At 39.9% G+C, this 27,868-nt stretch overlaps 1 protein-coding gene across 4 annotated transcripts in view; it reads right to left on the bottom strand.

The window, feature by feature from the left end:
- mapkap1 (MAPK associated protein 1) overlaps positions 1–12,603 on the bottom strand; it is a 331,621-nt gene extending 319,018 nt beyond the window's left edge. The window contains exons 1-2 of one of the 4 annotated variants that reach the window (XM_043720203.1): positions 12,387–12,584; positions 6,135–6,224 (exon numbers count right to left, since the gene is read on the bottom strand). In XM_043720203.1, the coding sequence (XP_043576138.1) occupies positions 6,135–6,215 (81 nt within the window). In that variant the 5' untranslated portion in view covers positions 6,216–6,224; positions 12,387–12,584. Of the gene's footprint in view, positions 1–6,134; positions 6,225–12,386 lie in introns of all 4 variants that reach the window. The other 3 variants (XM_043720204.1, XM_043720207.1, XM_043720206.1) reach the window with 3 other exon arrangements.
- Positions 12,604–27,868: the final 15,265 nt, after the last annotated feature.

Here is a 27,868-nt window from a genome sequence, read left to right on the forward strand (position 1 = left end):
AGGGTTGTTGAGGCAGGTAACCATGCAAACTTTAAAAAGTAACTGAATGAGAACTTGAAATGTCATAACATTTAAGGTGATGGAGTAGTGCTGAAGGTGGGGCAAGTGAAGATTTAGAATAATTTTGGCAACACAGACTTGACAGGCTGAAGGGTCTCCTCTATACTGTATGATTCTATGTTAAATTATTTGTCAGTCTACTCAAATCAAATTGTAGTTGTAATTTATTCATCTTACTTTTCAACATTTTACTTTTCAGAAATTGAAACGTCTTGTACTGACCACTGTTTGACTCCTTGACGTGGATGCTTTGGAGAGGGTGCAGAGAAGATTTACCAGGATGTTGCCTGGTTGGAGAGTTTTAGTTATTGGGAGAGATTGAATAAACTCGGATTGTTTTCACTGGAAAGACAAAGACACTGGGGCAACCTGAGAGGGGTCTACAAAATTATGAAAGGCGCAGATAGGCTCTTTCCAGGGTGTAAAGGTCAACTAGAAGAGGGCACAGGTTCAAGATGAGAGACGGAAAGTTTAGGGGTGAAGTACAGGGAAACATTTTCACACTGAGGGTGGTGGGTGCCTGGAACACACTACCAGAGGTGGTGGTGGTGGTGGAAGCAGACACATTAGCAACATTTAAAGCGTATCGTGATCAACACGAACAGGTGGAGAACACAGCGATAGAAACAGCACATGGGCAATAAGTAGCAGGTCTAAATAAGGATCAGGACTCTGTGCAGGCTTGGTGGATCAAAGGGCCCTTTCCCATGCCATATTGTGTTGTATTGAAGCAATTTTTCCAGTGACAACAGGAGTTACCAAATGGAGACAGTACGTTTTCACCAAAATCAAGTTATAACAGTCATTTATTAAAACATTCTTAGTAAACTGTAAAAACATTTTTCTCCATTTTTGAATATAGAATTAAATGGGAAAATTACAATTTGAAAACAAATGATTGCAGAAGGACCAGCTGCACTCTAAGAGCAGGTTACTGAAACTCCCCAAGTCACGTTGATACTTTTGCTTTGTTCATGCAGTTGGCTGGCTGTTTTATAGATGGGCCAGCATCAAGGGGCGAGTTCAGTGAGATCCAGCAGGCAACAAGTAATTGATTATTTTGTGAAGTGATAACAAGGACCCAGTTGTGGATAACAAGGACCCAGCATGACAATAACAATCTGATTAACCTCTAGATAGCTGAATATCTTATAGGCAAGATCCATACTGGAAGAAGCTTTCAGATTTCCAGAAGGGAAGGTGGTGTGTCTTTCTCTCCAATAAAATACCTAAAACCTAAGAAAGTCAATTTATTTTCTCTCACCAATTGCTGTAAGCTGTGGCTTTTAACTAGTAGCTAAGAAATTTTGCAGTTAATGCACTAGCTACCTATGCTTCCTGCAAACTGAAAATAAACCTGGAGAAAAGAGATTGAACGAGTGTTGGCAAGTAAAACAAGTGGGCGGCACGGTGGCACAGTGGTTAGCACTGCTGCCTCACAGCGCCAGAGACCCGGGTTCAATTCCCGCCTCAGGTGACTGTGTGGAGTTTGCACGTTCTCCCCGTGTCTGCGTGGGTTTCCTCCGGGTGCTCCGGTTTCCTCCCACCATCCAAAGATGTGCAGGGTCAGGTGAATTGGCCATACTAAATTGCCTGTAGTGTTAGGTAAGGGGTAAATGTAGGGGTATGGGTGGGTTTCGCTTCGGCGGGTCGGTGTGGACTTGTTGGGCCGAAGGGCCTGTTTCCACACTGTAATCTAATCTAATCTAATCTAATCTAATCTAAAAGGGTCATCTCAAATAAATCTGGTTGACTAAGGCCATTTCATAATTTTCAGTTTTCTTCCCCCTCCCCTCCAATTTTTTTCTCTCTATCTTCCATAACCCTTCTCCACATTAGACCCTGATGCAAATCTCCCATGGTTCCACACATAGGCAGCCTTGCGGATCTTTAGGGGGCCGTGTTTTTGCTGTTCAGCACTGAGAGTCATAGAGAGGTACAGTATGGAAACAGACCCTTTGGTCCAACCTATCCATGCCAACAAGATATCCCAACCCAATCTAGTCCGACTTGCCAGCACCCGGCCCATATCCCTCCAAACCCTTCCTATTCATACATCTATCCAAATGCCTTTTAAATGTTGCAATTGTACCAGTCTCCACCACATCCTCTGGCAGCTCATTCCATACATGTACCACCCTCTGCTTGAAAAGGTTGCCCCTTAGGACTCTTTTATATCTTTCCCCTCTCACCCTAAACCTATGTCCTCTAGTTCTGGACTCCCCGACCCCAGGGAAAAGACTTGGTCTATTTATCTTATCCATGCCCCTCATAATTTTGTAAACCTTTATGAGGTCACTAGGATCTTCAGATTTTGTTACCAAATCGTGAACTGTTCCTCTACATTCATGATATTTTGCATGTAACTGAGATCCCTGTGGAGCTTGTTAAATTGTAAAAGGATTGGAAAGATCACAGTGCTACTGTGGATGTCACATTTACTGATACAGTTATCTAATTATTTATTCCAGTGTTGTTAAATTTAGTGGAGACTTGAATAAGGAATAGGTCATGAAGGCAGACTGAGCAGAAGCAAGTTTGAGGTTTCATGGCACCTGATAATCTTCAAATGAGGAAGGCTAATTCATGACCTCTAAATGCAATTTGTTTGTTACATAACTTTTATATAAGGTGCAGTTGGCAAATAAATCACTAATTATTGTTTGACAGTGTTTTTTGAGTATACATCATCCTGAGCACCAGCTAATGTTATTTATTTTCTTCCTATTGTGCAGACTTTTGTCATGTGACTCCTTCAGACCTTAGAGTAAGACAGTGACTTTCCACTAAGACAGCGTGTTTTATAATTTCTGAAAATACAGAAAATTCTGAACATCTGACACATCAGCTTGTAAAATTAAAATCGTAATGGCTAGATGTAAATGAACAACTCTTGACCAGATTTATTTCTGTAATAATTATGTAAAATTAAGAGGTTGGTGTGATAAAAGGACATTCTGGTCGACAGCAACCAATTCCCCCCTCCTTAAGCTAGCAGACAAATAGAGGAAGATGTTCACTGGAAGATCAAGATAGTCAAATTTCCTACTTTTACATTTTATTATTAGTAGCATACCCATTATCTGCAAAAAAAAAACAAAGTTAAACAAGATCATTAGGCTCCAGATACAACTGTGCTTCTACTCCTCACATGTATGTCTATAAAATCTCTTTCCACATTTTACAGTGTAGATAAAAGGTCTCAATATATTTTCATGTTGTGAGCTTGATTATCTTGTGTCTGAAACTAGTGAGATTTTAATGATTAGAGTCGATAAATCCAAAACACAAGAAGCTATACAAAGCATGTTTTGGACTGGCATCAATGAGAATGACAAATGCCACACCCAAGTCTGCCAAATTCTAGCCCCACTTTCCAGTATTGTCAACTGCAGTAAAAGGCTGCCTAAGTACTGTCAATTTTAACACTAGTCAGTGCTACCAATTCTGGACCATTTTTCACTACTTACAAAATCCAGAACCATCCTCCACAGATCCTCTAGATAAGATGATTCCCATTCCTTTTACATACTAAGATAGTTACCCCCAGCCAGATACATCTTTTGAGTGCTTCCCCAGCTTTAAAGTATAAGGTTTATATAATCTTAAATAAAATACACATGCCCAAACGCCACTATGTTTCTGTGATATTTATGCATACAAGCATAATCATTCCTGCTAATTTTACAGAAAAACAAACAGCTGTGGAACTGAATCCCCAAAATATAGTAGAGAATTTTAGTAGATCAGCATTAATACCCTACATTTTTAATGACAAAACATCCTTATTAAAACTAGATGACTCACTGGAAGAATCAGTAGTCAATAAAGTTGATTCATTTTGGACCGAAACATTCCTCAACAAGAAACGCATTGAATGTAAACATTTTAGCAAAACCTAAATGAATTGGCGCAATGGTACAGTGACAATTTAGGTTATTGCAACATGAAAATTGAAGGAGGACAAAGACAGGTTGTCATAACAGACAGATAAGTTTCAAGTGCAAAAAAAATTTGAAATAATACTTTTCAAAATTAGAGAAAAGCATCGTTTCAAATAGCATAATTTAAAATTGAGAAGGTGGTAGTCTTTGATAAGGTCATACTCAAAGGCAGAATCCTCGCACTTAAGAGATACAGTATATAGAAGCAAGGAGGCAACACTAAACCCATACATACTCATTGAAGCATTGTGCAGAATGTTGGCAATTTCACGATAAAAAGCATTTAAAAAGTGAATGAAAATCACAAGATGCAGCATAAGTTCATTGGATGTTGTCAAGAATTATGAATGTTCTAATAATGTTTGAATTTCTTAATTCTGCTTTTTTCAATGGAAAAGCAGGGAAAGAAAACAGCTGACTAGACAAAGTTTTGGAGGAGAAGTGGAAAAGCATTTACAGATCAGGACCCATTTTGTGCACAAAATGTATACTGGCTGACCTGCTTGATGGATGTGCAGCACTGAATAGCAAAAAACTTAGCAATTTAGATCTACCATCATACATGTGTCATGCTTGTTCAAAATCCAATACCCAATCAGCAGCAGACACACACACCCCAAAACCGCAAATACATATTGGGAAGATCTCAGCCTGAATCCTCAATCTCCATGAAAACCCTTTCCATTCCCTTACCATCAGTTTCCCTCTTCTTGCCAATAATGCAGAGATGAGGAATGCTCCAGGAAGGAGATTAATCTCAATCCTTAAAAACTGTTCACAGCCCAACTCCACTCTAACCACTAAATTAGCTGCTAAAACCTTCATCCATACTTTTATTCACAAGAAACTCTCATGGAATAACACTCAAGTCTGCCCTCCATTCAAGACACCAAAGACATGTCCTAACTCGCACCAAGTCCCATTTACCTTTCATTCCTGTGCACCTGACTTCTAGACCAGCAGCATTTAAATTTTAAAAACTTCTCATTCTTGTTTTTGAAATCCTTCCATTTATTTGTACTGCACTTGTGATCCAAGATATGAACTCTGCCAATTCTGATCCCTTTCACATCCTGATTTTAAAATCATTGTACCGATGGTAACCTGGTCCCTGAGCACTGGAATTCCTTCCTTTCAGCTCAATGATCTTCTTCTCTTTCCACCTTTTAGATACTCCTTAAAATCTCTCTCTTATTTTTGTTCAATGTCAAAATTTGAGACAATGCTCCTGTGAAACAATTTGGGACTTTTTTAAAAATCATTTAGTGGTGTGAACATCTCTCCACTACTGCAGAGCTGTCTAACACCTCATTTCTATGGTACCATTTGTTCTACTTAATCAGACCCAGAGACTCGCCAATGACTTCTATTTCCATTCCTGCATAACTACCTATGGTTCCAATCCATCCTTCTTGAATTCTTGAAGATGAGCCTTAGAATAAATCTCTTCAACCAAGCTTCTGTTCAGATGCTCTTCTATCTCATGTGGCGGGAGTCATATTTTGCTTCATAATGCCTTAGGATATTATATTATTTTAAAGTGTATATAATAATAAAGATGCTTCTGTCTTCAAAACTATGAAGCTATAATAATAGAGTTAGTATTAGATTATGTCACCTCTCAAAGTAGTCAGGCCAATTAAGACAACCAGGAAATAAATTTACGGATCTTGCATATGAAATAGCCTGCAACTGAGAGTTGAAAGTTCTAGTCATAAAGTTTCTTTATACACTTGCGGCAAAGGAAAAATATTTATTTTCCCAGAGGTAATTAAAATCCATCCAATTCACCTATCTGGAGAAATCAGCTCCAATTCTATGGGAAATAAAGATGCTTGCATCAAGAACAATGCTAAGCACATCTTAAAATTAGAGTCAAAGAGTGGTGCTGGAAAAGCACAACCGGTCAGGCAGCATCCGTCGATTCTCCTGCCCCTCGGATGCTGCCTGGCCGGCTGTACTTTTCCAGCACCACACTCTTTAACTCTGAGCTCCAACATCTGCAGTCCTCACTTTCTTCTACATCTTAAAATCAGACACAAATTTATTGACGTTTGGGGAACTGGTATGCTCAGTTCAAATGTAGTAGACTGCAATCTAAAAATTAGAGAAAAGTTCAATAAACCCTACCACATCCAGTTGAAAATGATGGAGGACAATCAGGCAATGAAGGGGAGAAGGTAGCTCCATGAGCATCCCATCTTCTAACATGGAGGAGACCTGCATACAAATGCAAGAGATAAGGCTGAAGTATTTGCATGCATCGTCAACCAAAATGCTGAGTCGATGATCTTATTCAACCTTGAGTTTGTACTATCATAGGTGCCAAGACTCCATAAGATATGGTTGCCTACTCTGAACCTGACAAATGCTATGGCTCTAACAAGATTTTAGCTGCTGTACTCAAGATTTGAGTACCAGAAGTAGCTGTCTACAAGCTAAATTATTCTGTTACAGCAATCATATTGGTATCAATTCAACAACATGGAAAATTGCCCAAGCACATTTTATCCATAAAGAGAGTGGGTTAAACGTGACAGAGATTATCTCGGCCATTGGTATGCTGCTTTTTGAGGTTGTTATCTCCTACCATCAAGCTGGAACTAACTTAAGTGCCATTTTGCATGATCTAATAACTGCAACGGCTCTGTTCAATTGATCAAATCTTTAGTGACAGCTTTGACTTCTATACAAATTTCAGAATCTTGATGCTGAAGGGAACTGGAAGTAAAAAGAGGGAAGTCCATAAGACCATAAGACATAGGAGCAGAAGTAAGGCCATTCGGCCCATCGAGTCCACTCCGCCATTCAATCATGGCTGATGGGCATTTCAACTCCACTTACCCGCATTCTCCCCGTAGCCCTTAATTCCTTGTGACATCAAGAATTTATCAATCTCTGCCTTGAAGACATTTAGCATCCTGGCCTCCACTGCACTCTGCGGCAATGAATTCCACAGGCCCACCACTCTCTGGCTGAAGAAATGTCTCCGCATTTCTGTTCTGAATTTACCCCCTCTAATTCTAAGGCTGTGTCCACGGGTCCTAGTCTCCTCGCCTAACGGAAACAATTTCCTAGTGTCCACCCTCTTCAAGCCATGTATTATCTTGTAAGTTTCTATTAGGTCTCCCCTTAATCTTCTAAACTCCAATGAATTCAATCCCAGGATCCTCAGCCGTTCCTCGTATGTTAGACTTACCATTCCAGGGATCATCCGTGTGAATCTCCGCTGGACACGCTCCAGTGCCAGTATATCCTTCCTGAGGTGTGGGGACCAAAACTGGACACAGTACTCCAAATGGGGCCTAACCAGAGCTTTATAAAGTCTCAGTAGCACAACAGTGCTTTTATATTCCAACCCCCTTGAGATAATTGACAACATTGCATTCGCTTTCTTAAGTCCACTCTCAGTAAGCACAAAGCATATTCTGTCTTCAGCTGTTTAATGAAAGCATTTGAATACTTTAAAAAAATCTGAACTAGATATGCAAATTCTCATTTTTTAAAAAATAAATTGTCTCGGCAAGTCTTAGGCCTTAAATTCTGTAAGCTCTAAGTTCTCCTGAAATCTCTCAATTTCATTATCCCCCTATAAAATATTCCTTAAAACCTTCCTCTGACAAGCATCTATACCTAAATTGTTTCGTATATTTGTATGTTTTCAAAGTACAAAAAGGTCCTCACTTTTATTTTACAAATAAAAGTTTTGAAATATCAAAACTTGCTAAAAGCAAAATGACACAGGAATGCATGCAGTATATTTACGTTGTCACATCTGTTGTGCTCATCTGATTAATCAGCTTTCACCCCTTTCAATGAGGTGCCAATAGAATCTTAGTGGTTTCAAAACATCCATTGCTCATATGACAAAAGTCAAAAGTGTGATGGAATACTTCGACTTGTTTGAAGAACACATCCAACAACACAACAAGCTGTATACAATCCAAGGTAAAGCAGCATGCTTGACTGGCACCCCCACCTTAAACATTAGTGACCTCCACAACCAGTGCATGGTACTGTTGTGTGTGTGTAAACTGTAACAAATCACCAAAGCTCCTTCATCAGCACTATCGACAAGGACAAAGACATGAAAATCACCATTACCTCAGAGTTTCACACCAACCTGATTTGGAAATACAGAGGAACCTCAATTATCCGAAAGAGATGGGCGAGCAGTATTTCGTTTGGACAATTGATTATTCAGGTAACTGATTCAATGCCTCTCCTCTGGGACTCTCCCTGACACACTTCTGTGTGAGGGACCTGCAGCATTGCTGAAGCCTCTCCTCACCACTGCTTGACTTCAATGGGATTAACAGAGTGAACACTTGCTATGTCCACTGCCTGTTCAGGAAACCAGGCAGCAGCACACTGCACAACCGTGGCCCCCAACCCTGCTCTGTGCTTTTAACTCTCCATATTTCCAGCCAGCAGATGGAGTGAAGCGGCCAGATGCCTCTTATCTCTTCTCCCCAATGGGAATCCAGAACAAAATGAGGTCACGGAATGGAGACGGCAGCCGGACTGGACACCAACAACAAGACTACTGCTACTTTTGCGGGATGAGTCTCAAAATAGCGCACACACACACACACAACTTTTTGACAAGTCCCCACTCTGCGCTGTATAGAACAATGTTGGAGAGATTATCTGGGGAAGGGGGTTTAAGGTACACCCCTGTGTGGAACTCCAGGGTAAGTGTGGGGACAGAGAGAGAGGGCAGGAAGTCAGTCATTTGGACACGGTGCATGGGCTCCCGTCAACGTCCAGGACTGTTCTCAGCAGCATTTCAGTAAGCCAAAGTCACTTTTAATCATTGTAAACAAGAGACGCGATCAGTGTTAGTAACACCTTTTTGATGTAATGCTTCTATCGGGACCTTGAGATCTTCTTCAGATAATTCGGATAATTGATATTCGGATAATTGAGGCTCCTCGATATATGACCATTCTTTCATTGTCACTGTATCGGAATAATACTTCATCAATAGCACCAAGAGAGGACCGACATCACAGCGGTTGGAGCAGTTCAAGGTTGGGTACTGCCTCTCAAAGGAAATAGGAGATGGGCTATAAACGTTGGCCTTACCAGTAACACTCATCCTGTGAATGTAAATTACAAAACACTGATCAGTTGCACCACAGAACTCTTTGGAAAACTAGGGAAGTGATTGCTCTGCCCCTTGCCGAGATATTTATATCACTGATAGTTACAGGTGAGGTGCCAGAAGATTGGAGTCTGGCTTAAGCGGTACCACTATTTAAGGAAGGAGGTAAGGAAAAGCCAGAGATCTATAGACCGGTGACCCTAACATCAGTGGTGGGCAAGTTGTTGGAGGGAATCCTGAAGGGCAGGGTTTACACATATTTGAAAAGCAAGGACTGATTAGGGATGGACAACTTGGCTTTGTGCATGGGAAATCATGTCTCACTAACTTGATTGAGTTTTTTGATGAAGTAATAAATGGATTGATGAGGGCAGAGCGGTGGACGTGAACTATATGGACTTCAGTAAGGCGTTCAACAAGGTTCCCCATGAGAAACTGTGGTTAACAAAGATAGATCTCATGCAATACAGGGAGAACTAGCCATTTGGATACAGAACTGGCTCAAAGGTAGAAGATAGAAGGTGATGGTGGAGGGTTGTTTTTCAGACTGGAGGCCTGTGACCAGTGGAGTGCCACAAGGTTCAGTGCTGGGTCCACTACTGTTCGTCATTTTATATCAATGACTTAGATGTGAGCATAAGAGGTATAGTTAGTATGTTTCCAGATGACACCAAAATTGGAGGTGTAGTGATCAGCGAAGAAGGTTACCTCAGGTTACAACAGGATCTTAACCATATGGGCCAATGGGCTAAGAGTTGACAGATGGAGTTTAATTCAGATAAATGCGAGGTGCTGCATTTTGGGAAAGTCTTAGCAGGATTTACACACTTCATGGTAAGATCCTAGAGAGAGTTGAACAAAGAGACCTTCGAGTGCAGGTTCACAGCTCCTTGAAAGTAGAGTTGCAGGTAGATAGGATAGTGAGGAAGGCATTTGGTGTGTTTTCCTTTATTGGGCAGAGTATTGAGTAAAGGAGTTGGGAGGTCATGTTGCGGCTGTACAGGACTTTGGTTAGGCCACTTTTGGAATACTGCGTAAAATTCTGGTCTCCTTCCTATCAGAAGGATTCAGAAAAAATTTACAAGAATTGGAGGATTTGAGCTATAGGGAGAGGCTGAAAAGGCTGGGGCTGTTTTCCCTGGAGTATTGAAGGCTGAGAGGTGACCTTATGAAATCATGAGGGGCATGGATAGGACAAATAGATCAAGTCTTTTCCCTGGGGTGGAGGAGTCCAGAACTAGAGGGGAAAGAAATAAAAGGGACTCAAGGGGCAACTTTTTCATGCCAAGGATGTTGCATCTTTGGAATGAGCTACCAGAGGAAATGGAGGAGGCTGGTACAATTACAGCATTTAAAAGGCATCTGGATGGGTATATGAGTAGGAAGGGTTTAGAGGGATATGAGCTGGGTGCTAGCAAGTGTGACTAGGTTAGGTTGGGATATCTGGTCGGCATGGACGAGTGGGACCAACCGGTCTGTTTCCGTGCTATACATCTCTATGACTGAATGACTTGTATATTGTGCTTCAAATATTTAGTTTATGAATGATGTTAATATTTTAGAGTTGATGTTTTATTCTGGGGAGATGACATTTGTGAAGGTAATGTAATTCAAATGCTGAGCTTTGGAAATTGCCAGAATACTGTATCTTTAAAAAATAGCAGATCAGAAGGTTACCCATAAGTTTGTTTGTTGAAGTCACAATAGCAGGAATATAGCTATAAAACAACTAGAGAAATTGTAAGTGAGAAATAATTAAATTTCTGTTTGAAGATATCCCAGGCCAACAGTGTTATCATGGAAACGAATGTTCGGAAGGCTCTGCGGTCTCAGTTTATCCAGGTGTTTCATGGGAGAAATTTTTAACTGCTGTTTAGGCCTAATATGATTTGCAGTTCACTAAGTTAGCCAAAATTATTGCTTACAGTACGTGTCTATCTGTCAAAGTAAAACACAAGCGTTACCATTTATCACACAGAAGATGGGTGAGACTTAATATCAGTTTGAATCTTATGAAGAAAGAAGATGGAAGATTTCTCTAATAGCTTCAGCTGAGGCAAGGTTCTATAGGTGAATTATTGCAAAAAGGAAGGAACAGATTAGCATGGAAGTACTGGAAAAGTAATCAGAACAAGACACTGAGGTCTCCACAATCAAGAGAAAGTCAGTCAAAGTTCTACTTCTAAGAACAGTTGTAACTGACAAAGGTTCTCCACAGGACTATGGCATACTGTCCATACAGAACTAAATTTATTATAGAATCCCAAGTGAGAAAGCAGGCTATTTAGTCCATCGAGTTCACACACCACATCCAAACAGCATCTTTCAAATAACTCCAAGATTTATAGGTCTTTAAAAAAATTGAAGAAAGAAAGTATGCTTGAGCACATAACATACAGATATAAGTTAGAGAGGCAACTTAAAATCATACATGCTAATTCATTTTTGAATATCTTGTTAAAACGTGAAATCTTCATGTGTAGTTCTATAGGTTAAATTGAGCTATTTGAATTTTTCAAAAATGTTCAGTGTTCCCTAACGAGCTACCAGGAGAGAGAGAAAAAAAAATCTACAAACTTCTATCCCTCGTTTACAATTTATAATTTGAAACTGTCAGCTTCAGCTATCAAGAAATCATACAAGTAAAATCTCAGATTCCATCCATAAATATGAAATAATCAACATCAGTTGAAATGAAAAAAATTTAAGAGGTTACATGTGCAATCTATACAATAGTTTTCAAAACATAAGTAACCTTGTCCTATGAACCCTTTGCCACTGCTACAGCCTTGTTTACTCCTACACATCCATTAACGTATGCAAAATGATCACAGTGAATGACTAATCACATTGGCATTGTATTCTTAGTTGCCACGTATCGTGATAAATGAGAGAATAAACCAGTGTAACGGGTGTGCCACCTACCAGCTTTGTGAGGTGGGGAGGAGGGGGGTGTTGGTCTGGATGGCATTATTTTATTCCTAAATACTAATATATTTACGAAGGACTTTTGAACAACTTGGGACAAGAATATTTTGACCCCTGAAAACCACCGCAGGCCTAATGAGTTATGCCAAAGGCGGCAGATAAATAAACTCTCGGCTCTTTTCACCAAAGAGGCAAACGAAATGCGGTAAACAAACTGGGTCAAGAGAGTAACAGCCGTGTGTGTGGTGGAGGCCGGCAGTGAGGCTGTTGCTCCAGCATCAGGCTCCAACAGCGGCCTAGTGCGAGCAACTCAGACTGACAGGTAGCAAACTCGAAGAAAAACATACCGTCGATTTCAGCACTTCTCGGCGGTTGGTCAGGCTTTCGAACACGTGTGTCACCTCAGCATAGCCGGCGCTTCCTTCGGCATTGAAAATCTCAGATAGTGGCCTTATTCCCACCGTTTACGGAGAACATTCCGAACACGTCAATCATACTCCCGACCCCGTACCTCGGCCCGGAACGTTATCCGCCGCTGATTGAGCACCAACCGCACTCGGCTGCGAAGGCGGGACCGACACGCAACCAAACCTACTGCCGGAAAGCCAGCATAGATTGGCAGTGTCAATGCTCAATCAGATTGAGTTCTCCTGGGGAAAGTCGTCACTGATTGGAGCATTGGGAAAACTATTGCCAATCAATGAGGGGCAGGAAAGGTCTCGAGCTGGCGTGTAGCAGGTTGCTGTGACCGACGGTACCTTGCTGCGTACTGGGTCAATTGTTTTGAATTGAGCTACTCGTGGGCGTCTGGATTCCGACCTTAAATTGCCCTGTTTACATCGACAATGTACAATTGTACTTTTCCTCCTCCAGTGAGTTCATTGTGCTACTAATGTTTTCATGAATGTTTTATTCAGAGTCAATCGTTATATTACTTTGCTACACAAGTTCTTTAATTGATACACCTGTAAACTACAGAGCAAATCACGATCTGTAGAAAATTTTCAAAATCACACAACACCATGTTATAGTCCAACAGGTTTACTTGGAAACACTAGCTTTCGGAGCGCTGCTGCTTCATCAGGTAGTTGTGGATCAGGACCGTAAGACACAGAATTGATAGCAAAAGATGACACTGTAATCTTTTGCTATAAATTCTGTCTTATGGTCCTGTTCCACAACTACCTCATTAAGAAGCAGCGCTCTGAAAGCTAGTGTTTCCAAGTAAACCTGTTGGACTATAATCTGGTGTTGTGTGGTTTTTAACTTTGTACACTCCAATCCAACACCGGCACCTTCAAATCTAGAATATTTGCCCTTGTGATTTATTTTTCAAACTGTTGCAGTAAATTCAGAATGGGAACCATCATTGTTCATTTGCTGGCTGCAATTGATTAGAATTCTAAAAATATTTCCACATATGCAACTAGGATGTAGCCAATCGATATACACCATGTGTATAAAGCTTGTGGTATGAAACTACACATTTTGGGGCTAAGAGGCATTTCTGATGGATTTCAGAAAGGAAGCATATGTCTGAAATCTTGATAGTTATTTGAGGAGGCAATATATTGAAAATGGGGAGATGTAGTGGATGTGGAATACATTGGCTTTAAGAAAATCTTTGATAAAATACCATGTTGGAAGCCATTGACAAACAGTTGAAAGATACGAAATTAGGAGGAGGCTGATCATATTCAAATAAAAGGCATAGTAACTTCTGAGGAATCCCTTTGAAGCTAAAAAGGGTATTAATCAAGCAGTGGACTGAGCAGGAAAATGGTAATTAGAATTCAATGTTAATAAATGAGGTTAACAAATAATTCTGTTGGACTATAACCTGGTGTTATGTGACTTTTAGCTTTGTCCACCCCAGTCCAACACCAGCTCCTCCACATAATAAATGAGGTGTTCAGTTTTAAACAAAGTCTTAGATTTATACCTCAGCTTTAACAACTACCAGATATTTGAATGTATTTCACAATCAAGTAAATACATTTGAAATGTTGTGAAGTAGAAAACACAACAGTTAATTGTACATAATTGGCTCACAGAAGCAACAAAGTGATGTGAGCAACAAATAATTTTTGTGATATTCATTGAGGGATTAATAATAGCCAGGACACCAAGTGTAACACTTTTTTTTAAACCGCATCATGTGTTGTTTTATATCCACCTGAAAATATGGATGGTTTCCTCCCACAATCCAAAGATGTGCAGGTTTGTTGGGCCACGTGGCCTGTTTTCACACTGTAAGGATTCTATGACGATCTCAACTTCATGTCTTATCCAAAAGATATCTCTGGCAGTGAAACACTGCACAGTACTACACATAAGTGTTAGCCTTAATTTTTGTGCTTATGGCCTGAAGTGAAACTTGAATCCATGAATGTCATTCAGAGATTAAAGTGCCAGTACTGTGCCACAGCTGATACTGCTTCAAGATATTATCCTCTTAGATATTTTAATTTAATTAGAAAAGCTAGTGAAGTATTGCTGTTCTACACGGTATAGAATATAAAATTTGCAATGTGATGATAGACCACAAATGAAAATGTTATGTGTAGTTTTAGAATCTGCACTAAAAGAAGGATGTTGAGGTAGGAGAAAGGGTACAAGCAGATTCAGTGGAACTTCTTCCATGATAAAATGAGTAAGTAAAAAAGAATTAGAAATAGTGCAAGAAAAGCTGTTTTTCCAGACGATTGACAAAATGTATTGTACTAGATTCAAAATAAGTGAAGCAGTTTCGATGATCTGGAATTTCTGTGGAGGTTCTGACTTAATGTTAGTGGAAAAGTATAAAATTCAGCAGAAATTACAAAAAAAGCCAAAAAAACTGCAGATGCTGGAAATCAGAAACATCTGAAGAAGAAGGGTCACTGGACCTAAAAGTTTGACTCTGCTTTCTCTCCACAGATGCTGCCGAAGATTTCAAAGCAATTGCTTTGTTGTTACAGATATAGCCTACTATTCATTTTGTCAAGATTTTCTGCTGATCTTCCATGGAACATTGGTGGACTGTTGGAAGAATATTAACTGAATTTCTGCCTCCATATTAACATTTGTGAATTAATGATTAGGTGGTTGAAGAAAAAGAAAATAAAGTGACATGGAACCAGAACAGACCCACAGGATTTGGGCTACTGTTAGTGTGGAGGATAAGCATCAATGTGATTGTGTGGGCCCAATGATCTGTTTTCAAGATGCATTTGTAACTGATTTGCCTGATTTTGGATACTTTCTTTGAAAAAGCTGGGATCAATAAATAATATGTCAAATTTCTAGTTGTCTGATTGACTGGAAATATTCTTGGCATTCAGTGAGGGAAAATATCGCTCGACATCATAAAGTCATAGAGATGTACAGCACGGAAACAGACCCTTTGGTCCCCCAAACTAATCCAGTCCCATTTGCCAGCACTTGGCCCATATCCTTCTAAACTCTTCCAATTCAGATACCCATCGAGATGCATTTTAAATGTTGAAATTGTACCACACAAGCAAATATGGAAATCCTATTACCTCAGACATCAATTCTCTGTCTTGTAAAGTCTATGTTTTCTCAAAGATAGCAATATAAGTAACTGCATTTATTTATATTTGTATTTGTGATATCTTCTGTTTATATCAACCACTATACTTAATGTTCATTAAAAGTATTTGCATTGTTCCATTTTTGTGAAACGATGTTATCTATAGTACGGATTAATATTTCTTTGGTGTTTTCTAGGCAAAAGCATATTTAGGTCAGATGATATTTGCTTTCTTTATATTTAAATGCTGCTTATTTCTTCTGTGGTATTATTCCTGTACATAATATGAATGGGATCAACTTATTGATGCAAGTGATAAGCAACACAGCGAACACACTTCTTGTTAAAGTGCAGAAAAATTAACTCAGAACGTTGTTTAAAAGTTGTGTTTTGTAAATTTCTTTTAGGTTTGTGTTTTAGTGCAATGATATTTCTACAAGAAAACAAAATGAAACACGGTATGTCAGAAGATAGTCACAAATGAAGCAGTGTTTGGGCTATTTTAGACAATGTAAATACAGAAAAAAATGGATATATTCTTTAAAAAGATACTCAGGAAACCATAGAACATCACAAATCATGATTGGCTTTCTTAATAAATATTGAATATTTTCTGTTTTTAGGCATGATAAATATCTGCAAAACTGAGCAATAATAATCCATCTTAATTATATAAAGTTTGTAACTCACTATTAACCTTGAAATGCCACTCATGATCAGGATAATACCCTGCAAGACCAAAGGGTAAAGACCTAGTGTACAGCACCATCAAGCTGGATGTAATAAGTTTGTGTTATTATAAGAATATGTTTTCATAACGAGGGGATTATAAGTGGAAGGAGAATGTTAGCTGGAGACTATGTGCAAGTAGTTTATATTTCAGCAGGGGGGAGAGGAAATAATATTAATGAAAATGATTACTTTTCTGACAAACGTTTCAAACAAGATATATTCTTGCCCTTAGAGGGTTAAGAGAGCGCATTGTTGCCAATTTAATAAAATATAGCTTTACATAGAAGTAATTGTTCGTAAAAGGAAATTCAGGATGGAGTCTGACCAGTCCTTGAATGATGTGAGCTATCATGAAAGATCTGAGAGAATTATATAAGAAGTCTAGCAAGGCTTTCATTTGAGTCTACCTACATTACAATTATGATTGCACTTGAAATGGTTTGAGACACTTTGAGGACATAAACGGTCCTAATATATGAAAATTCTTCCTTTCCTGGTCAGTTTGTCTGTTATTCACTGGATATATTTGTGGAGCTATTACAAGAATACACATTGCTCTCACATTACTGTTTAGCATTTTGGAGCTGGCAGTTGCAGGATCAATCCTCTTCACTCGGTTGTTGATCGAAACCTTAGTGATTAGATGCTGCAAAGTGAAGAAAATCAGACTCAGATGTCCTACCTGATCAGTCAAAGATGGCTTTGCAGATAGGTATGGGAGCAATATACCCACTTTTGTCTCTTTTGCAACAGAGATCTGTTCATACAGCTATAGAGGCAAATTAACTTTACAATAGTTGATCTGTGGGAATCCAAGACAATAATGCAATCTTTGTGATCAGCTGAAAAATAAACCATAAGAAAACACTTATGATGTCAAGTTAATCAGATTACTGCCTGATAATGAGAGAAAATGAGGTCTGCAGATGCTGGAGATCAGAGATGGAAATGTGTTGCTGGAGAAGCGCAGCAGGTCAGGCAGCATCTAGGGAACAGGAGAATCGACGTTTCGGGCATTAGCCCTTCTCTCCCCATCTCTCTCCCTCCCACACTCCTCCCTCTCTCCCACTCCCTCTCTCTCCCTCCTACAATCCCCCCGCTTTCTCTGTCGCTCTCCCCCTCCCACACTCTTCCTGATAATGCCTGGACAGCCACCCAGTCCATCCAATATATGCTTTGTAATTTTCCAAAAAGTATTTCATTGGTAGAGATGACTTCATAATGTTGTGAGTAAACAGTATAAATCATCTACAATAAGAAAATATAAACAAATTAAATAGTTCTCTTCCTTTCCCTCTCCCCACAAATAGTATAATCTTTAACTCTGCAGATCTCTCATGGATATTCTCAGCTTTATCTTTCTGCATCGAAACATCTAACCTCTCAAACTAGTTATATATGTACTTGGGAATTTTCAAATAAGGGGAAAAACTTGCCATGTTGGGAGATTGCAGGATAAAGGGTTTGTATTTCTGCAAAGTATGATTAAGTAAAAAGTGAATTCAATTCATGTGCCTGTCCTTTTCAAAATGTTTCATCCGTATTCTCATTATATTTTAAATGTGTTCATAACATAAGCATTACACGTTTTCCTGTTTGGCTCACATTTCTCAAAAATACATAGATCAGTTTACATTTCTTTTGAATCAAAAAAAAATTCCACTATCCACTTGCTTCACTGTCTTTTAAGAACCCTTTGCCAAGTTTTTTTCACTCTTGAGTGCTTCGAGTTAGAGTCACAGAATGTTTCATGCAACCTGTACTGGCTTCATTTATTAGGGAGTGTTCAGAGATGTTACTTTGTAAAGAGACAGTAACTAAATAATTAAGCCAGCGACGTATCATTGCAGTTCTTTTTTTTTTGTAAAGATCACAGTTTCCAATTCTTTTTAAGATCTCCATTAACTATGTTTTTTGATGTCATTTCCTGTGATCTTCTCATATAAGATGTTTCTTCCATTTAAAATATTGAATCGGGTAGGTGGCATCATGGATACTGAAAAGCTAAAAGAAAGTGAAAGGTTGTCATTAATGGTTGTGATCATTTAAAATCCCTTGGACATTTCAAAATGAAAGACACAATCAGGAAACAAAAAATGTTTCACTCTAGATGGCCCATGACACCTGATCAGGATTTGGAACAATGGTAATATTTTAGGCAGTCTTCAAATGTGAGTGAAAAGGGATATTTATTGCATGTCTTCAAATGACTATTTCTCATATTAAAAATTCAAAGATAAACAAAGATAAGATAGATAAGACATGATTCCCACTAGTGAGCAGTATGAGGGATTATTTCCTCCTTATCACTCTCATTATTCCTTAATCTCATTTATTAATGTGCACTCTCTAGAGACTACCATCCATTGAATAAAAACTAGATACCGAGAATTCATGATATGAAAATCAGAGCAAGTGACTCCAGCTTGCCACTTAATCCTCTGAACTTACACCTTGGAAACTTGGTACTAGTGTCTCAAGGAATGCTCCAATAGCAGCAGCCTCATGTGCTTCATGTCCATTGACACTGGCATCTGACACGTGCCAGCCTCTCCGCACCATCACAGCACATTTTCAATCCACTTACAACACATTTTTACACTGTCATGCTGCACTTTGGAGAATACCAGCATCCATCATTGGAATGTTTCAGCAAGGATACTTTACACAAAGTTAGACATCAAGCTCACAGATTAGACCAGGCTGCATCTCAGACTGCTCACATACACTTCCAGCATTTAATCATTTAGCACCCACCGGGATGATCATTTCCTTGCCTTACCAACTCAGCTACACTTTAAAGACCCACAGGACTTCTGTCTTCCATGTTGCAAAGCACAGACTAAAGCCAGGCAACTTCTCATGTTTGCAGCAGTCACCAGGCAAGGGGATGAAACTCTTGCTGGATGGCACAGTGGTAATTTAATCTTACACTGACAGCATGTGCCAAAACCCATAAGGCAAACACACTGTATGTGCACCAACCAAATGGCCGTGAATCAATGTTAAAATTAAGTAATCCTGAGTCAGGACAGGGTGTCAATCAGGATGTCTTGGTACAATTAGTCCACGATCAGTTCAGGGGCTTGAACATGATCAGATGTCCATTTGAAGTGATCTGGGCAGGGGTTTGTCTCATCAGGCAGGGGTCTGTTTGCAGATCCAGTGCAAACAGACATGAGACTGGCAGATCGTCAGTTAGAGAGATGCATGGAGATTGGTCAGAAGTCTGGTCAGTCATCAGTTGGGTCAAAGGATGGGGCACTGTCAGTCCTGAAGATCAGCAGAATTAATGTCATGGCTGGGTATCAAAGAGCATTATTTTGAAAGGGAGACAGGGATACTCAAAGCTTGGGATTGGAGGCAGAAACCTGGGATACAGAAGGGAAATCCAATATACAACTGGGGGAGCTGATAATTTATGGGATGACATGGGTTGGGTGATAGATGATCACCACTATCATGGCCTTGATCTGGGGCAAATGTGCAGCATGATTGTGGGCATGACAGAACTGTAGTCAGGGGATAAGGGTGAAGGTTAATGTTGTAGTTTGAGGAGGTGGGAACATAAGGGAGTTAAGTAAAAATGGGCCATCCAGGTAGTGCTTGATACAAAGGAACATGGAGGTTCAGGACTGGGGTGTAACTTAACAACTGGGGCAAGCTTGATATTCACTGTCCACTGTGACCGACGTTGCCTTCCATGATCCAGGCATTTGACAAGGTTCTTCATGGTAGACTGGTTCTCAAGGTTAAATCACATGGAATACAAGGAGAACTAGCCATTTGAATACATGTGGTGTAAAATTATGTCCCAATACATGTGTGAATCATAATGTAACACATGTATTGGGCCAAGCAGTGGAATGTGGTGAAACGGTTAAAAATTATGTCCCAATACATGTGTGAATCTAACCGGAATGGAGGTGTTGCTTAGTCCCGTGTGAATCTTATTACACACCTCCCCGTGTGAATCTTCTTATCTGTATGTAACCAGAATGGAATGTGTTTTTTAGCCTTGCTCTGCTGTTCACATGAATGTTTATATCTGGAAAAGAGTATATCAGCTGGAAAAGTCTCCAGTTCGGTGAGTCTGCTCCGGGGTTGCGTTTAACCGCCGAGCGTGGGTTGTTGGCAACCGCTCTACGAGAACTGACGGCTCCCAGTTCCGGTAACATGTAGAGTGAGTATAAGCCAGACCCGTTGTAAGTATGAGACCTGGTTGTGGCGACGCTGCGGGGAATAAAATGCTCATATTCTAGCAGACTCGCCTCTTGGTCGTTTGTTCTGTGTCAGACTACTCTCCTACGAACCTGACCTTGAGAATTTTTTTAAAACAATACAGAACTGGCTCAAAGGTAGAAGACAGAGGGTGGTAGTGGAGGGTTGTTTTTCAGACTGGAGGCCTGTGACCAGTGGAGTGCCACAAGGATCGGTGCTGGGTCCACTGCTTTTCATCATTTATATGAATTATTTGGATATGAACACAGGAGGTATGGTGAGTAAGTTTGCAGATGACACCAAAATTGGAGGTGTAGTGGACAGCAAAGAAGGTTACCTGAGAATACAATGGGATCTTGATCAGATGGGCCAATGGGCCAAAGAATGGCTGAAGCATTTTAATTTAGATAAATGTGAGGTGCTGCATTTTGGTAAGGCAAATCTTAGCAGGACTTATGCACTTAAGAGTAAGGTCCTGGGAGTGTTGGTCAACATAGAGAGCTTGGAGTGCAGGTTCATAGTTCCTTGAAAGTGGAGTCACAGATAGATAGGATAATGAAGAAGACATTTGGTATACTTGCTTTTATTGGTCAGTGCATTGACTATAAGAGTTTGGGAGGTCATGTTGGCGTACAGGACATTGGTTGGGCCACCTTTGGCATATTGTGTGCAATTCTGGTCTCCCAGAATTAAAAGGATGTTGTGAAACTTGAAAAGGTTCAGAAAAGATTTACAAGAATGTTGCTAGGGTCGGAAGGTCTGAGCTATCGGGAGAGGCTGAATAGTCTGGTCTATTTTCCCTAGAGCGTCAGAAGTTGAGAGGTGACCTTGTAAAATCATAAGGGACATGAATAGGGTAAATAGACAAGGTCTTTTCCCTGGGTTGGGGGAGCCCAAAACTAAAGGGCACAAATTTCAGGTGAGTGGGAAAGATTTAGTTAAGGGGTAACTTTTTCACCCAGAGGATGGTGCATGTATGGAATAAGCTGCCAGAGGAAGTGGTGGAGGTGGGTACAATTACAACACTTAAAAAGCATCTGGATGGTATGAATAGGAAGGGTATAGAGGAATATGGACCAAATACCGGGAAATGGGACTAGATTTATTTAGTATATCTGGTTGGCATGGACAAATTGGACTAAAGGCCCTATAACCATGCTTTACATCTAGATGACTCTATTTCCATTAAATGTGACCAGTGAATGGAAAATGGCTGTGATCATGTCCAGAGTGAGGAAATCAGTGTCTGTTTGCTGACCAGAAATATGGGGTCCAATTCTGAGCAACAGGAAGATCTTCATGGGGCAATTGCAACAATTGTGTGTGCAGAGTCTGGATTGAAATCACTTGAAATCATATAATCATATATGTAATGTACTAGCATGTGGGGTGCAAATGCTAGCCACAAGCAATATCAAACAGACATCTCTGTGAAGCAGGAGTAATCTCAAGCAATCTTAAAAGGTCCTAACATGTCACACTGCACATAGCTAATGCAAGACATCCTTGGGTGCACAATGGCTCTTAATCTGAACTGTAAGTAAAATTTTAAACTCCCTTATCTGCAACATTGCCTTCTGTGGGTGATGTGGGGCTGGGAGGAGAATGGATCAATGTTCATGCAACATCTATACTCTCCTACTCCTCACTTTTCAGCTGATGGGAGGTGCATTCATCAGAATAAGGACCAATGTCAAAGTGCCATGGTGAGTCTTGTTTGAATTCAACATATCCCAATAAATACAGGAGTATGATAAGCCATCATTTATGTGTTGTGCAAATGCTGACTGCTCACACTGCTAAGGACCTGATCTGTTTCTTCCGCTCCTCACACAGGGTCATTGTGAGTTTGCCTAGTTAATCCAGCTACAGCAAGTATGATTGTCACAGTTGTACAACAAAAGCACAGAGAAAAGAAAGAGGAGCAGATTCGTGAGCAAGCCAAGGACCAGCAGCAACCTCCAGCGGATGCCACTCAGCGAAGACATGAAGAGGTCCCAGCTGAGGGGTCCCTCAGGATGTGCTGGAGGCCCAGTACGGTTGAGCTTTTCACTCTCGATGTTATTCTCACTGGACGAGTGAGGCACGATGTCAACGCAATCTAGGGTTATCCCGGGGTAGAGTGACTGAATTATGCCAACTGCTGGATTGGAACCTAAAGGAGCGGGTGGCCATCCTGGTGTAGCTGTTAAGGTGCAAATAGCTCCTTTGTCAATTATCCACCCAGAAATATATAAAGACTGTAACTGATGCCATTTGTGTCAGATCACACCACTCACCTTGTTTCCCTGTGACAAGGTCAATGCTATAGCCTAAGCAGTAGGATTTACCAACATAACTGGCTTCCCCCAGATTCAGATTGTGTTAGATTGTACACAGATTACATTGAAAATACCACACATCATAGCACAGTTACCTTCATCAATACAAAAAGGTTTTATTCCATCAATGAGTGTCTATGATCATCAGTTGCATTTCTTAGACTTGGCACTTGATATCCCCATGGGAGCTGCCACAATGCCTATACCCTTATAAATTCTGTTCCTACTGTGTTTAAGAGTCCAGCTGTCATTCAAGGATGGTTACTTGGAGACAATGGCTACTCTCTGCAACCATGACTATTGTTTCTGTTACACAAACCCTGACTGAGGTGGAACACAGAGTCAATGCAGCCCATTTTTCCAGCAGGGTCATTGTGGAACAGATGATAGGGCTGTAAAGGATGAGGTTCTGCTACTTATACTGCTCTTGTAAGGCCTTGCAGTATACCCTAGGCAGACTGCTGCATAATTATAACATGTTGTGCTCTTCACAATTGGAGCAGATAATGAGAGAATCTGATGCATGCAAAAGAATGTGGAGAGCAGGAACAGCCTTCTGAGGAGGAGGAGGAGGAGGTCATTGAGCAGGAGGAACGTCACCTTTTGCATGATAGAGTGCACTGCACTGGGGATTATAAGCCAGGCAGAACGTAACTGACACCTGGTTCCAGTAGGTGAAAGCTGGATGTGGTGTCACATTGACCACAAATGTCTGTTATTTCTGTTCCCATAGGCAAATACAGTTTCTGTTTGTTTGATTTCTGTTCACTTTTGCTGTTTGTAAAAATATGCGAAGGTTTTGATACAACTGAAGGTTTGCCTATATGTGATGGTTCACAGTTAACAGTTATAAAATGGCTACAGTAGGCAGTGGGGAAAGAAAGCAGTGAGGATTAGAAAGAGTTGTAAAATTGGATTAGATTAGATTAGAGTGTGGAAACAGGCCCTTCGGCCCAACAAGTCCACACCGACCCGCCGAAGCAAAACCCACCCACACCCCTAACACTACGGGCAATTTAGTATAGCCAATTCACCTGGCCCTGCACATCTTTGGACTGTGGGAGGAAACCGGAGCACCCGGAGGAAACCCACACAGACACGGGGAGAACATGCAAACTCCACACAGTCAGTCGCCTCAGGCGGGAATTGAACCCAGGTCTCTGGCGCTGTGAGGCAGCTGTGCTAACCACTGTGCCACCGTGCCGCTCACATTTGCAATGTGGCTAAAGACAAGTAAATTGTGAGCTCTGGTGCTTAAACAGCGATAGGTAGAGGAATGTTCAAATAAGTGTCAGACATGCCTCCTTTTGCTGTGAGAAGCATTGGTTTCCGGCTGCTGTGCCACTATCTTAACAGTGTGACAACACTATGGCTTCATGACATGTATTTGGTCCTGATTTTGTTTATGAAGAAAGGTTGGGACAGAGATGCTGTGCAGTCTGCTCCAAAGCTAATGAAGTAAACAGTTTGTGAGACCTCAGATTTTTTTCTAAGTTGGAACAATAGAACCAGCTGAATGGGTGGGGTCAAGTTCTCACAGAACCAGGATTTATTTTAGTTTTAGCCTTCAATCGTAGTCACCGCTGGGGTTTGAAGTTGGAAGTGGAAGCTGTTTTTCTTCTCTCTGTTAAATCTAAATGCTGGGGGCTCACTTCCTGTGCTTGAATAGTATGTGAGACAATCTACTTTACTGAATTTGCCTTTGCCAAGGGTATATTTATTGGATGTTACCATATTGGAATAGTTACTGTTTAGTAGTTAAATAATCTATTATTCCATTAAGCTTTCCAGTAGAACTATAGTTAAGCCAATTCTTTTGTTTTTTTTATTTTGTCTGTATTTTACCTTGTAATGTTTTCCTTAAATTGATAGTCTTCATCAGTCAAACTGCATCTGGAAGGCAACGCCTTACACTAATCTTTAAAATGAGAAAAAGTTAGAGTCCAGGCTATCTTCTTAATAGAGATGGGTGGGAATTTGGTTTACTCCATAAAAATTGGGGACTCTTGTTGGGATCAAAATCTCTAATTCCAGATTGGGTTTAGGTTTATTGGAGTCAAAGGCAGTGAATGGTGAGTGTTGGTGTTTTTTTTATTTCAGTGTTGCATTTGATTGGTTTAATAGGGTGTTTCTTGTATAATAATGGCTTTTTCAGTCACTAAAAGTTTCCTGGGGGTCATTTGAGGAATTTTCCTGTAAAGATTTTGGAATTGGCAGACAAGTTGGAGTTGGGATTGCCTTTGTCCGTGCTAGAAAGGGAAGTAAGTTGCTTGTCATTTACGATTGCTGGAAATGCCATCGGAATCATTGCAAATGAAGCAGCTTGAACATGAAAAGGAAATGAAACAGTTTGAATTACAATTAAAAGCAAAGGACAAGATAAGGAAAGGAAAGCCCTCGCAGAAGAAAGGGAGAGAGAGATTTCAAACTTCAGAGGTTGGAACTGAAAACTCAAAGTTGACTTAAAATTGATGGAGGTAGAGGTGAAAAGTAGGAATAGTGATGAAGATGGTGATGGAGAGCAAACCCATCATATCCAAGGGCCTAGTGGGGACCTATTTAAATATGTCCAAGCATGACCAAAGTTTGATCAGAAGGATATATAAGCCTTTTTCATTTCATATGAGAAAGTAGCTAAATAATTTAATGGTTAACCCAAATAAACCATTTGGGTATTGTTGATCCAAACAAAGTTGGAAGGTAGAGCTCGAGAGGTATATGCATCACTATCAGACGAGGTATCTGGGGAGTATGAGGAGGTGAAAGAAAGACATCTTAAATGCATGTGAGCTAGTACCAGAACCCAACCAGATCCATTCCCCTACTCTATTACTCTACATTTCCCCTGACTAATGCGTCTAACCACTTATTCCTGAACACTATGGGCAATTAACCATGGCCAATTCACCTAACCTGCACATCTTTGGACTGTGGGAGGAAACCAGAGCACATGGAGAAAACTCACGCAGACACAAGGAGAATGTGCAAACTCCAGACAGACCATCATTCGAGGCTAGAATTGAACCCAGGTCCATGGCGCTGTGAGGCAGCAGTGCTAACTGCTGAACTACTGTTTGTAGAATCAAACAAGGTAATGTTAATGGATGAATAAGAGCATTGAAAATAGTTCAAACATATTACGGTCTTAGAGAGACAATTATTTTCGATGAATTCAAAACTTCATTTCCTTAAGTAGCAAGAACTCATTTGGAAGAGCAGAGATCTAAGACTGCAAGATTAGTAATGGAAATGGCAAATGATTCTGAGTTGGTACATAAATCAAAGTTTGGCTTCTGATATCAGTTTCAATCTGTGAGGGATAGAAGTTGTGGAAAAATAAAATCCTCAGGTAGTGAGGGAAAAGGAGATCTCAGTGAAGGTAGTAAAGATAGTTCACCACAGGATAAAAATGAAACCCATGAGGAAGAAAGAGAAATAAAAAAAAGCTCAGGTGTTTTCACTGTAATAAAGTATACCACATTAAGTCGCAGTGTTGGCGCTTTAGAAAACGCATGGGGAAGATGGATGTGAGAAAGCTGGATAAGCTAGAGTTTTGTTGAAGTGGTAAAGGAAAGCACAGTGCAAATGAAAAAGCTGCAGATGAATATACAATCTGATCAGAGGTTGGTTAAGAAGAAAGTGCCAGACCTCTTTGAAGAATTCTTTGCATGGGTAAGATTTACTTATGTATGCCAGGACAAGTATGTAAAGAAATTAAGATTTTAAGAGTTACGGGAGCCAGTTAATCTTAAATGGTGAGAGATGAAGAGATGCAAAATTCAGAAAGAATATTGCCAGGAAATGTGGAATTTTGGTGTTCATGGTGAAAAGAGTAGTATTCCATTACATAAATTAAGATTGGAGAGTCCAGTGAAAAGTGGTGGTAGAATTAATAAAGAAATCCTTGGATCTGGAAATACAGTTTATCTTTGGTAATGATATAGCTGGATGACCCATGGGAGTGATGTCTACTGTGGTTGAAAGGCCAAATGAAAATCAAGCAACTGAGCTGGGACAGGAAATGTATCCTGAGAATTTTCCTGACTGTGTGTAACAAGGTCACAAAGCCACAAGTTGAAGCAGGAGGAGAAATCAAGGAGTAAAGATAAGAAATTTGAAGTTCAATTATCAGAAACTACATTTGATCAAATGGTTGTAATGAAAACAAGAACAGGTGGAGGACAAAGTGAATATTTTTAGTCAAGAGAAATTAGCTGAATTACAACATAAAGATGAAAATATGCAATTGTCTCAAAAAGCATACACAGAAGAGTAATCTGAATGTATCCCAGAATGTTATTATCTTAAAAAATGAAGTCATGATGAGGAAATGGAATCCATCATATATTCAGGCAGATGACAAATTGGCTGGAGTTCATCAAATGGTTTTACCAGTGAATTATAGAAAGGAGGTGTTACAGATAGCGCTTGAATTGCCGTATGAGGTCATTTAGGAGTAAAGAAAACTCAAGCCAAAATATAAAAACATTTTCATTGTCCTAGATAAAGATATGTTTGACTTTTGCTGAACATGTCATTTGTGTTAAGTAATTGGAAAGCCTTAGGCAGAGATAAAGCCGGTACCCTTAATACCCATTCCCGCACTTAAGCAAGCTTTTACAAGAGGTTGGGGTCCTACGCAATTGATTGCGGAGGACCCCAACCTGAAACAAAATTTGAAATCAATACTTGTTAACCGTAATGGAACTGTCTACTAGATTTCCAGAGCCAATTCCAAGATGCAGTATCACAGCTAAAAGGATTGCAGAAGAGTTACTCAAATTTTTTACTCAATATGGACTATCCACAGAGATACAATCAGATCAAAGATCAAATTTTACATCAAAGTTATTCAATGAAGTTACAATGGCTTAGGAACAAAGCAATTCAAATCCATTGCATATGATCCAGAATCATAGGGAGCATTAGAATGGTGGCCTCAAACTTTAAAGACCATGTTGAGGGCTTATAATCAAGACTATCTAGAGGATTGGGATAAAGGAATTCAATTTGTACTTTT

The sequence above is a fragment of the Chiloscyllium plagiosum genome, chromosome 30 (assembly GCF_004010195.1).
Source record: "Chiloscyllium plagiosum isolate BGI_BamShark_2017 chromosome 30, ASM401019v2, whole genome shotgun sequence".
NCBI lineage: Eukaryota > Metazoa > Chordata > Chondrichthyes > Orectolobiformes > Hemiscylliidae > Chiloscyllium > Chiloscyllium plagiosum.